Source organism: Oryctolagus cuniculus, chromosome X, assembly GCF_051225735.1.
Source record: "Oryctolagus cuniculus isolate XC-2025 breed Fujian yellow rabbit chromosome X, ASM5122573v1, whole genome shotgun sequence".
Taxonomy (NCBI): domain Eukaryota; kingdom Metazoa; phylum Chordata; class Mammalia; order Lagomorpha; family Leporidae; genus Oryctolagus; species Oryctolagus cuniculus.
The window spans coordinates 34,350,107-34,362,229 of NC_142888.1; the positions used below are offsets into that span (position 1 = coordinate 34,350,107).

At 42.9% G+C, this 12,123-nt stretch overlaps 1 protein-coding gene across 6 annotated transcripts in view; it reads left to right on the top strand.

Moving 5' to 3' along the window:
* Positions 1-12,123, top strand: part of CLCN5 (Cl-/H+ antiporter 5) — a 176,513-nt gene that overhangs the window by 143,728 nt on the left and 20,662 nt on the right. For 5 of the 6 annotated variants that reach the window (XM_008272337.5, XM_089323639.1, XM_089323640.1 and 2 more), the window contains 3 exons: positions 1,225-1,376; positions 5,297-5,396; positions 8,849-9,036. In XM_008272337.5, coding sequence (XP_008270559.1) covers positions 1,225-1,376; positions 5,297-5,396; positions 8,849-9,036 — 440 coding nt within the window. 6 annotated transcript variants of the gene reach the window in all.

A 12,123-nucleotide genomic window follows, 5' to 3' on the forward strand; every position in this document is an offset into this window, starting at 1 on the left:
AGTTTACAGGAAAGATGGAGATGCAGATAGGGGGGAAATGGAGTCAGGTCAGGCCCATTTGGGACTTTTCTACAGAGAGATTCATTACCAGACCACATGGATGAAGCCTTGTTCCTGCCAAGGTTGGTGCTGCAAATGTGAGCTTTGGCCAGGTAAATTGAATGATGATTATTCTGCATTTTCCCTCCAGTGTGCAAATGTATTAATGCCTCAATACTATTGTACATTTTGTGTTTAATAGCATGGTATTCCATCCGACAATATTGCAGAAACACTTTGAGCAGGTGTGTAAGCCGTGCTTAACCTTGTGGGAGTCCAAGTGCAGAGTTTAAATACTTGCCTTGCCATTTATCAAATAAATTTTGGTTGAGCTGATATTTGGTGAGTCTTAGAAATGTGCCAGACACTGTGGACAAGGCAATGATGAATCAGATACAGGGATACCAACCAGAGAGTTTTTAGTCTAGAAAGGAAGATAAAGCACATGCCTAAGTAACTGTAGTGGAAGTGTTAAAAAGCCAAGCCCTGATAAGGGACCCTTATGGCTAGGCACATGGGCATGTTTCTTCCAGTTCAAGGATCAGGGAGAGACATTTCACCACTAAGCCATGCACTGTTGTTTAAATCTCTACTGGTAAGTCTTAGGCTCTTCTGACACACTTGGAAAGAGTTTCTCCAAGCCCTTTACATCAGGGATCAAAGTCTTACAGTTATTGAAGGGAAATTTGTACCTTCCAGCCAGCTTAACCCTTGAAGATGCCGACATGCTTTCTTTGGAGTCCTTTCAGGGAAAAGCTACCTCCTAGGATTGAATTACTGCCTTATAAATATAAAATGGTTCTTGATGTGATATATCTGTAAAGACCTTGGACCATTTTTTCTACCTTCCATAAACTGAAATACCCTAGCTGTTCCAGGCTTCTTCCTGGCTTTTGTTCCATAAATCCTTTCTGATTGCACATCAGCTTCTGTCATTTCTCTTGTACTGTCGTTCTCATCTGTCCTTCTCAATTCAAACTGCCTTTAGCCACTCCTCATTTTGCACCTAGACCGCAAAAAAACTAAATGCAATGGATGCTCACACTGGGTGATTGTATTTCTTATCAGTACACCCTGAGTGGGTCACCTAATAGTTTAAGAACTTACCTACTGAAGTTCAGAAGGGAGATATTAAAGATGTTCAGTGTGTCTGGAGTACTAATGTCTATTTCCTGTTCACTACAGAGGACAAATCCTACAATGGTGGAGGAATAGGTTCTTCAAATAGAATCATGGACTTCTTGGAGGAGCCAATCCCTGGTGTAGGGACCTATGATGATTTCAATACAATTGACTGGGTGAGAGAGAAGTCTCGAGACCGGGACAGGCACCGAGAGGTAAGACAAAGGATAGTACATGAGTAAGCGCTAGGAAATACCAGCGGAAGAAGTTGAAGACACATATTCTTTCTTTCTTTTCTCCAGCCCTGGATGTGGCTGAATATGGTTTTATTGGAAATATAAACTTTTTATTTATATTTTTAGAGGCATCCCACATATGATTTTTATCCTAATTTTTTTGAAAAATTATCTGATGACTTACTTCCTATAGTAAATGGCTGAAAAGGATCCTTACAACCCTTAAATGAGTAGAAATGCCTATGCAGAGATGAAAACAAATGGAAAAAAAACAAACTTAGGATGGCAAAAATAAATATCAAAAATCTTCCCCTATCATATCTGCCTTTTATGATTTTTATCTTGAATATGGATTTTTAACTAAGAAAAGTAAATGAACTCCTTTTAAATGAATGAAACAAAAAAGTCTCAGGGCCCCAGTGTTTACTAAAGTATACAGGACAGACTCCCTGTGATTATAGCTCTCATACAACCACAAAAACAAAATAAACTCATGTATTCAGTTCTGACAAGACCAATCAAATTAAAATTAAAGACATGAATTTAATGTGATAGGTAATATATGGTATTTAGGGCTATGGCACAGGGTCTTTTGAATTTTTCAAGAGAATTTCCCAACTTCTCAGAGCAGTCTGCCAAGGACATTTGCCTTTAATGTGTTGCATTGCAGCATTTAAGATGGGGAATCCCAGGGGCAGGCATTTAGCTTAGCACTTAAGCCACCAGTTAGGACACCCGAGTACCTAGGTTCAGTTCCTGGCTCTGACTCTTGATCCAGCTTCTGGTTAATGCAGACCCTGAGAGGCAGCAAGTGATGGCTGAAGTAGTTGGGTTCCTGCCCACCATGTGGTCTCCATGTGGAATACCAGAATGAGTTCCAGGCTCCTGGCTTTGGCCCAGGCATTGTTAGGACTTAGGGAATGAACCAACAGATGTATCTCTTTATCTGTCTCTCTGTCTCTCTCTCTCTCTTCCCCTCTCTGTCTCTCAAACATTTTTTTAAAAAAAATACTAACTCAGGGAGTCACAATTTCTTGTTTGTTTAAGGACTGCATGGAAAGCTTATTAAAAACTGAGTGCTCGCCGGCGCCACAGCTCACTAGGCTAATCCTCCGCCTCGCAGCGCCAGCACACCGGGTTCTAGTCTGTGCTGGATTCTGTCCCGGTTGCCCCTCTTCCAGGCCAGCTCTCTGCTGTGGCCAGGGAGTGCAGTGGAGGATGGCCCAAGTGCTTGGGCCCTGCACCCCATGGGAGACCAGGAGAAGCACCTGGCTCCTGGCTCCTGCCATCGGATCAGCACGGTGCGCCAGCTGCAGCGTGCCGGCCGCAGCGGCCACTGGAGGGTGAACCAACGGCAAAGGAAGACCTTTCTCTCTCTCTCTCTAACTGTCCACTCTGCCTGTCAAAACAACAACAACAAAAAACCAAACTGAGTGCATGCCCTAGCCCCAGAGATTCTTTCTTTGATTATTTCTACTTGGAGTCCAAATTTAAAATGTAATTTTTAAAATCAACTCTTTTAAAAAAAGATTTATTTTCTTGAAAGGCAGATTAACAGAAGGAATGAGAGAGAGAGAGAGAGGAGAAAGAGAGAGACAGAGAAATCTTCCATTCGCTGGTTCACTCCTCAGATGGCCACAATGGTTTGGGCTGGGCCAGGAATCCGGAACTCCATCTGGATCTCTTCACATGGAAGCACTTGGGCTTAAAATTTGATTTTTAAGCTGACCTCATTCTCCCCTATGGCTTCCTTTTCTCAGAGCCAAGAAAATCTCAGAGCAGTCAGGTGGAGAGTGCTTTTCATTCTTAAGCCTTTCTCAGCTGCTGACTGGTTTCCTCATGACCACCTGAACTCAACAGTCAGGTTGTCCCAAGTACAGGTTTTGAGGAATCCCCTCTTAGTTGTTGAACTTGTGATAACTCCACAGAATTTACTTATCACAACTTAAAAAGGTGATTTCTATAAAACATTCTATGTTTTTTCTAAGATTTTTGCCATTAGGGAACATTTACACATAATCTTTCTGTTATATTGATACATTGGGCAGGCTATGGAATTTAGAATCTTACTGGCTTTCTTCTTTTTTCCTTTTTTTGGCTGTAGAATTACTTTTTTATTGTTTAAGATTTAATTATTTGAGATAGCATTAGAGAGAGAGAGAGAGAGGGAGGGAGAGGGAGGGAGGGAGGGAGAGAGGGAGAGAGATATCCTCTATCCACTGGTTCACTCTCCAAATGGGTGCAACAGCAGAGCTGGGCCAACCCAAAGCCAGAAGCCAGGAGCCTCTTCTGGGTCTCCCACACGGGTGCAGGGGTCCAAGGACTTGGGCCATCTTCTGCTGCTTTCCCAGGGCATAACAGAGAGCTGGATTAGAAGAGGAGCAGTCAGGACTAGAACCGGTACCCATATGGGATGTTGGTGCCACGGGCAGAGGCTTAGCCCACTACGCCACAGTGCCAGTGCCTTGGCTTTAGCATTTCTATTTGTAATTTAGAGTTCAGTTTGTCATCAGGTGCATATTGAACATGCTATTTAAATTGTGAAAGTCACCTGTGATAAGAGAAGGGCACAGTGCCCATTAGGTTGCATCTGAAACAAATGATGCCAATTAATAATAATTCAAAACCAATTAAAGTGTATTTATCAAATGTTCCAAGGAGACTTTTTGAGCAATAACTGTTCATTATCAGAAAAGAAATGATTCACAGGAGAAATTATAACCCGATTCATTTTCAGCACTGAAATTGGAGACTTAAGTTCCACAGGTCAAATTTTTTTAAAAAGATCTATTTATTTATTTGAAAGGCAGAGTTACAGAGAGAGAGGGAGAGACAGGGAGAAAGAGAGAGATCCTCCATCTACTCATTAACTCCCCACAGTGGCTGCAACGGCTGGAGCTGGACCGGTCCAAAGCCAGGAGCCAGGAGTCTCCCACGTGGGTTCTGGCACCCACGGACTTGACACATCCTCCGTTGCTTTCTCAGGCACATTAGTATGGAGCTGGATCCAAAGTGGAGCAGCCAGGACTTGAACTGGTGCCCATATGGGATGCCGGCATCACAGGTGGTGGCTTCACCCACTATGCCACAACGCTGGACCCCACTGGTCAAAATTTTAAAGTGACTTGAAATTTTTACAATGACATTATTATTTGTGATGCTGCTGTACCTGAAAGTGAGATAGCCAAGTCACTGTTTCAGGGCGAAGAAATAGAGGCACAGAGAAGTGGGAAGCACTACTGATGAAGTTGTCAGAGGATTGGTCTGAAAAAATATGGGCAATGAGGGGTTTAATTGACTAGGCTAGGACCTGAAAGGTAAAACTTTGTGTACTTCCTTAGATAACCTCAGCTGTTAGCAGCAGGTTTTTGAAAATGAAAGAGATGCCTCACTGGATTTCATTAGTATTTGTGATTAATGTACAATTAGTTGTTTGTAGGATCACATTTGCCTGACCTGAACTATAGCCCAAGGTAATAAACCTCAAATTGCACAATTGCACTTTCATCATTCAAATAAGCCCCACTTTGCATATTGTTTGGAAAGAATTAAACTACTTGCTGTGAGTCAAGAGACCATCCTTGGACTATCTGATATGCAGGACAGAAAGGGACCCCTGTAGTAAGCAACAGGTTGATGCTGGAAGAAATGAGCAGCTGAAAGGGGAAGCCCTGACTCACCTGTTTGTAGGCCTTACAAGACTATACATGAAGGTGGGGTTTAGTAAGCCTCTGAGTTCTTGGAGAAACTGGGTTCTCTAAAGATTGGATGAGAAGTTAAGTTTTAATTGGTCTCTATTCCCAGGTAATTTGTCTTTGTATTCCTTCACTGGGCTGTTTTGAGGTGACAAAAGGAAGGCTGTATGTAGAATGTATCAATATTGTCTCATTTTCCCCTAGATAACCAATAAAAGCAAAGAGTCAACGTGGGCCTTAATTCACAGTGTCAGCGATGCCTTTTCTGGTTGGTTGTTGATGCTCCTTATTGGGCTTTTTTCAGGTATGGTAAACCACGTGAGTTTTCAAAGCCAGATCTCCTAACATGGTAATATGCTTTTCTCCCAAGTCATAAACTTGAGTCCCGTGCTGTGTTTTCCTAGTTTGCTACATGAAATGAATTGCTACAGAATCTTTCAGAAGTTCAATGTCCCCATCTGTAAAGGAGTACTTTGAATACCTGCAGCACCTACCTTTAGCCAGTGGGGAAATGCATCTCAGTGTATTTTGTATGCTGCATGATACAGTATCCATTTGAAGGATACTCATTTGAGTGCTTATCTTGAAGAAGACCCCCTCCATGGGAAATGTTTTTTTTTTTTTAAACACTTCCTGCATGAGGCTTAGGAAAGATGTGGAAGACTTCCTGAAACATTTTGTAGATGCTTCTTAAACATCTGCTCTCTCATTTGATGGTAAAGGCATGTAAGAAACTCATGCTCTCAAGGAGCTTACAGTCTCATTCCTCCATGCTAGCTGAGGGGTGGGGTAGTACCGCCTCTTCCTGCAAACTGCACCTATGTTCCCTTTCACTGCAAATAATGCAGGATGAGCATCCCGCATCTGAAATACTTAGGACCAGAAGTGCTTTGGATTTTGGATTGTTTGGATTTTGAAATATTTCTGAATACATAAGGAGATATCTTAAGAGATGGAACCCAAAGCTAAGCATGAAATTCATTTGTATATATCATATGTACTTTATACACATAGCCCACAGGTAATTTCATACAATGCTTTAGTGCACCTGTGTTTTGACTGAAACCTATCTCTTGAGGTCAGGTGTGGAATTTTCCACTTGTGGCATCATGCTGGCACTCAAAAAATTTCAGATTTTGGATTTTTGGATTAAAGAGACCTAACTTGTATATGTGCAGTCCAAGAATAGTATTTTTCTGTATAAATACAGCTTTTAAAGCAAGTTCCTAAGCAGGCTTCAAGCAGAGTCAGATACCAAGCAGAGATTGCCAAGAGATGTTTCCTTATGACATTAAAAGATGGGGCCTGGGGAGATCTGGAATCTTGAGTTGAAACAGAAGTAGGTGGAAAATGAGGTGAATGATACAAAATGGCAGTTAGGCACACAGGTTCTACTTCCAGGCTGCTGGAAGTTGGATCCCAGTCCTACCACTTGCTAGTTCCATGGCTTTTGACAAGTGTCTTAACCCCTGGAAGCTTTTGTTTACTGAATGAAGATAATGAAAGTACCTACATGAAAAGTTTGGTACATTCTACATGCTGCTGTTGGTGCTGCTACTTAAAAATAATAATTCATGAGCCATGGAGTAGAGAGCAAATGAGAAACAGCTCATCTGTAGCTCAGTTTTCAAAAGTTGCCTAGGCCAGGGGTTGGCAGACTTTCTGTGTAAAGGAGCCAGATAGTAAATATTTTAAGATTCGTGAGCCAAATGGTCTCTGCATGAAAGTAGCCACAGACCATAGGTAAACAAATGCTCCTCCTGTGCCTGGGAAAGGAGGTAGGCAGGATTTGACCTTCTGGCCACGTTTGCCAGCCCATGGCCTTGGGTGTTAACTCTGCCCCTTCCGGCTCTTCCAGAAGACAGATCGTGATCTGGCCCATTTGGAGCTGGCTACTAATTGACTAGGCGATCTGTGAGAGGCTGAGGAGGAGGAAGATGTCTGAGACAAGGTTATACAGTATAGCATATCAGTGACCTTGAAAAAGCATGTCAAATAAATATTGCAAGCCACGTTTCAAGGGAGGACAAGCAGTGTGGAAGTTGAGGGTAGTCATTTGGAAGTGAGGAGGGGCACATGCTTGAAATGGCCACAAGGACAAGGGACAGCATTTTACTTCTTAGGGGAGTGGGAACCCAATAACATTTATAACCAGAGAAGAAAGATCCAGCTGGGAGAAGGAGAAGGGGAGATAGAAGTAGAAGAGATGACAGGCTTGAGGGTAGCAGTGTTAGGTAAAATAAGACATGCACACATGTAACAACCAGAGAATAAGCCAGACTATATATAACATCATGTTGATTTTTCTGAATCCAGGCAGTTAGTGCAAGAAGAGTAACAGGGAAGAGAAGGCTGAGGGCTGGAGCACTCAAAAATAGGTGTCAAAAGTGTGTTAGGTTTGACTAGGTTATTCAAGTATGTAAACAACCTAAGCCAACACCATTAGCCCCTACAAAAACATATGCATGACATGGCCTCCCGCCTGGTGGAATGCAGGCGTAATATCCTCAACTTTTTAATGTATTTCTTGTCACTAGGTGGTCAGTGAATATTTTTCTTTCCTCATACACACAGGGTATTTTGTTTTTAAGCATCGGGAAGCAACAATAGAGGCAGTGTGCCTTAATGCAGAAGCAGTCTGGGAATTCAGAGGCTGTGAATTTTATGATGTCTTTACTATTTCCCTAAAGCAAGATTCTGGGCCATTTAATTTCTTGATGCCAGAGTTTCTTCATCTGGATGACAGTCATGATGAGAAGGCCAGAATCTAAAGCACTATAGCTATCTTAACACTGGAAGTCTTCATCCCCAACTCACTATTCATTGCCTCATCATTTTCCATGGTGAATGTTGTATATATCATACTGTTTGCTCCATCTCACTAAGAAAACTTCAGAAGGTTCATGTCCTAGGCTCAGGAGGCTTCTACGTGTCTACAGCTTCATCTAGCCGCCTGTGCACACCATAGTTTGTGCTTTTATAAATTGGATTCCCTTAGCCTAGAATGCTTTCCTACCATGGCTCAATTTTTTTTTTCCCCATGGAACAAAATCCTGCTATCAGGGCTCAGTCTTTCTCACCACAGTCATCAGCTGTCCTCTGCAAGCCATCTGAAGTAAATACCATGAATATTCCTCAGTATAGGCAATTTCTTTTTCTCAGTTTTGCACATGTAGGGAAAGTAAAGTAGTCTTTGATCAATTTTACTTTGTTTATGGATGTGTATTCTTCCATTCCAAGTCAAAACAGTGTCTTCATCATGCAAATTCAGCCTGAAGACAAACCTAGTAGTCTCTTGCTCCCACCCAGCCATTTTGCTTTCCCCTTCATTCCTCCTAGATAGAAATGCCAGATGTCAGTATTTAATACAGAGATTATAAGTGGAAACCAAGCAACCAGTCAGAAAGAAGTTGAGATGAAATGAGAAAGTATGAGGGCCCTTCAAAAAGTTCATGGAAAATGAAATTAAAGGAAAAGTTTATTTTGGTCCAAAACTTTTTGAGATCCATGCATTGTTGGTTCATAATGCATATTTCTCATGAGATTTTTGAAGGTTTCCTCATATGCATGGATTTCAGAATTTTCTGCACCAAAGTAAATGTATCATTTAATTCAATTTTCTGTGTACTTTTTGAAGTACCCTCATATATGCTTGTTTGGTTCCTAAACTTTGGCATGACAAAGTTTATTCTGATTACCAAAGAACAGACTTTCAGAAATGCACCTGACTTTTGGCCTTCCCTCCCTCCAAACCAGGTTCCTTAGCTGGTTTGATAGACATCTCTGCTCATTGGATGACAGATTTGAAAGAAGGCATATGCACAGGGGGATTCTGGTTTAACCATGAACATTGTTGCTGGAACTCTGAGAATGTCACCTTTGAAGACACAGACAAATGCCCAGAGTGGAATAGCTGGTCCCAGCTTATCATCAACACCGATGAGGTAACATGTAGCAGTAATTTCAGAACTGTTGCATTTTATTCTTCACATTTCTTTCATTTCTTATACTATAAGACAGCACGTGTGGAATCTTCTCCTGTTTTCCTGTTCACAAAAAGGGGAACCAGTGCCAGCTGCCTTCCTCTGTGGTTTAAGTACAACCCTATTTCCATCTCTTCTTTTTTTTTTTTTTTTTTTTTGACAGGCAGAGTGGACAGTGAGAGAGAGAGACAGAGAGAAAGGTCTTCCTTTTGCCGTTGGTTCACCCTCCAATGGCCGCCGCGGCCGGCGCGCTGCGGCCGGCGCACCGCGCTGATCCGATGGCAGGAGCCAGGAGCCAGGTGCTTTTCCTGGTCTCCCATGGGGTGCAGGGCCCAAGCACCTGGGCCATCCTCCACTGCACTCCCTGGCCACAGCAGAGGGCTGGCCTGGAAGAGGGGCAACCGGGACAGAATCCGGCGCCCCGACCGGGACTAGAACCCGGTGTGCCGGCGCCGCTAGGCGGAGGATTAGCCTAGTGAGCCGCGGCGCCGGCCCTCCATCTCTTCTGACATGTGGAGTGGCTTGGTGATTATATTTAGAATTGTTGTTTGTTTTAAATAAGTCTGGTTTTTCTCCTTGGTACATGGTGTGACTGAATTTATCTTTCCCTAATGATTTCAATGGAGATGTCAATGGGTAAGCTATAATTTCTAACAAAGAATGGAGTGGGTAAAAAATGTGTTTATTGTATAGACACCAGAAATGATTTGTCCTTGAACGTTATATTTGAACCTTCAAGAATTATGATTCATTGCACATCAAAACAACTGAAACCCAGGAATTAGTCCCATCTTGTGATCAAATCACTATTTTCATTTGTGTCTTTTAAGTATATGTTTGTGTTTTTTATTTGATGCCGAAGTTAACTTTTTCAGTGTCTTACCTGTCATCCCTTCACTATATTTTAGATCCCTCCCACTGAAACAAAAGCCCACAAGACAACTCTCAACACCCAATTCTACTCTGACTTCTGTAAGGCTACCAGAAAACACACCAGACACCAGAGTTAAAGGAAAGATTTATTGTCAGATGGAGGGAAACCCAAAAGGCTGGAAGGAGAGGGAGGGAGAGGGTGAGAGAGGGCAGAAAGGGAAAGGGGTTGAGAGAGAGAGAAGTCAAGAGAGAGAGAGCACGTGTGTGGAGAAGCAGGTCGTGTTATACTCTTGCAGAGGGTAGGGAAGTGGGAATAACAAATTCCATTAGGGTGAGGGTGGAGCTGATGCTTGTGGTTGGGCCGTTTGGTCACCTGACATTTAGTGAGCCAGGCTGGGCTTAGGAATGAAGCTTACTGTGCAAGATGGCGACAGGGGCCAGAGCCTGAGATGATACCCTGGGGCTTAAGATGGCGCCACAAATAAGATGGCACCATTTTACTAACAACTTCCACCAGTTAAAACAAGTGCCATATTAGCTTACTGTCTGTCCACTCTGTTGGTGAAGTGCGAAAGACAAGACTAGGATATGTGTTTGTTCTTTTTTTTTTCTTTTTCTTTTTTGACAGGCAGAGTGGACAGTGAAAGAGAGAAAGACAGAGAGAAAGGTCTTCCTTTACCGTTGATTTACCCTCCAATGGCCGCTGTGGCCGGCGCATTGCACTGATCTGAAGCCAAGAGCCAGGTGCTTCTCCTGGTCTCCCATGCGGGTGCAGGGCCCAAGGATTTGGGCCATCCTCCACTGCACTCCCTGGCCACAGCAGAGAGCTGGCCTGGAAGAGGGGCAACCAGGACAGAATCTGGCGCCCCAACTGGGACAAGAACCCGGGGTGCCGGTGCTGCAGGCGGAGGATTAGCCTAGTGAGCTATGGCGCTGGCAGTGTTTGTGTTCTTAAAATGTACTATTATTCACCTCGGTCCACAGTTTGGGGTAGCATGTAAACACACACACACACACACACACACACACACACTGTCAATGGAAAAGGATAGGAAAACCATAGAATTAGAAGTGTTTATATACATATATGACTGCATATTGGCTTATTGAAAGGGTTCAATGAAAGGGATAGACTATGTTATATATCTGAGATGGTTCAGGTCTGTGCTTTTCAAGACTTGGGTGTGGTTAGCATGCCAGAGGGTAGGTGAAACCATAAGACAAACATTCCATGCCTGCCCAGAGCATCAGTTTTTCTGAATATTTGGAGGACTCCTTATTTTGAGAAATTAAATATAAATAATTATTAAAAATGGACTATAAAATTTCCATGCTTTTTCAGAAAACAATGAGATCTCTGCTTTGTCTCTGCACCCATATATCCTACCCCATATGCTGATGTCTCTTTACCTTCCTGGATTGGGAAGACTTGGGTAGAAAAGTTTGGAAAGCCCTAGAACTTAGGGTGAGTGTGTGTGTGTGTGTGTGTGTGTATGCACACTCACATGCTTCTCTCTTGCTTTTGGGGAATTTTTGTTTTTAAAGCAATTGCAGATTCATAGGAAGTTGCAAAACAATGTACAAGGAGATCCCTGGTACCCATCACTCAGCTTCCTTCAATAGTGACATCTTAGTATATAGTACAATAGCAAAACCCAGGAGATTGACATAGGCACGATCCATAGGCCTTAGTTTAAGACACAGTGGGGTGTGTGTGTGTGTGTGTGTGTCTGTGTGTGTGAGAGAGGGAGTGTGATGCTCTACAGTTTCATCTCAAGTGTAAATTGTGTAACCCCCAGCACAAACGTTAGAACTATTCTGTTGCCATAAGCACCCCCCCCTCGCCTCCTGTTGCTTACCCTTTGTAGCTTTAGCTGTGTGCCTGTCAGAGTCCCAGCAGTCACTTTCAAACTGAAGCTTAAGATTTGCAGGAAGGACAGATTTCTTTGGCTCTATTTTATGAATGGAATCCTTGCCTGGGCAAAGCGTCTTCCAGGTCTTAAGAAGCCTTTTCCTGCCAAGAATTTGGCCTCCTGGTCTCTGACTCTAGCCAGTTCCAGTTACTTTTCCTTTTACTCCCTTTCCCTCTTTGTTTCCTCCCTCTGGAACTTTCCTCCCTTGCTGCATTTGAAAGGCAAAGCCATAGCAATTATCTCTTTTTCTGAGGGAGCAAGA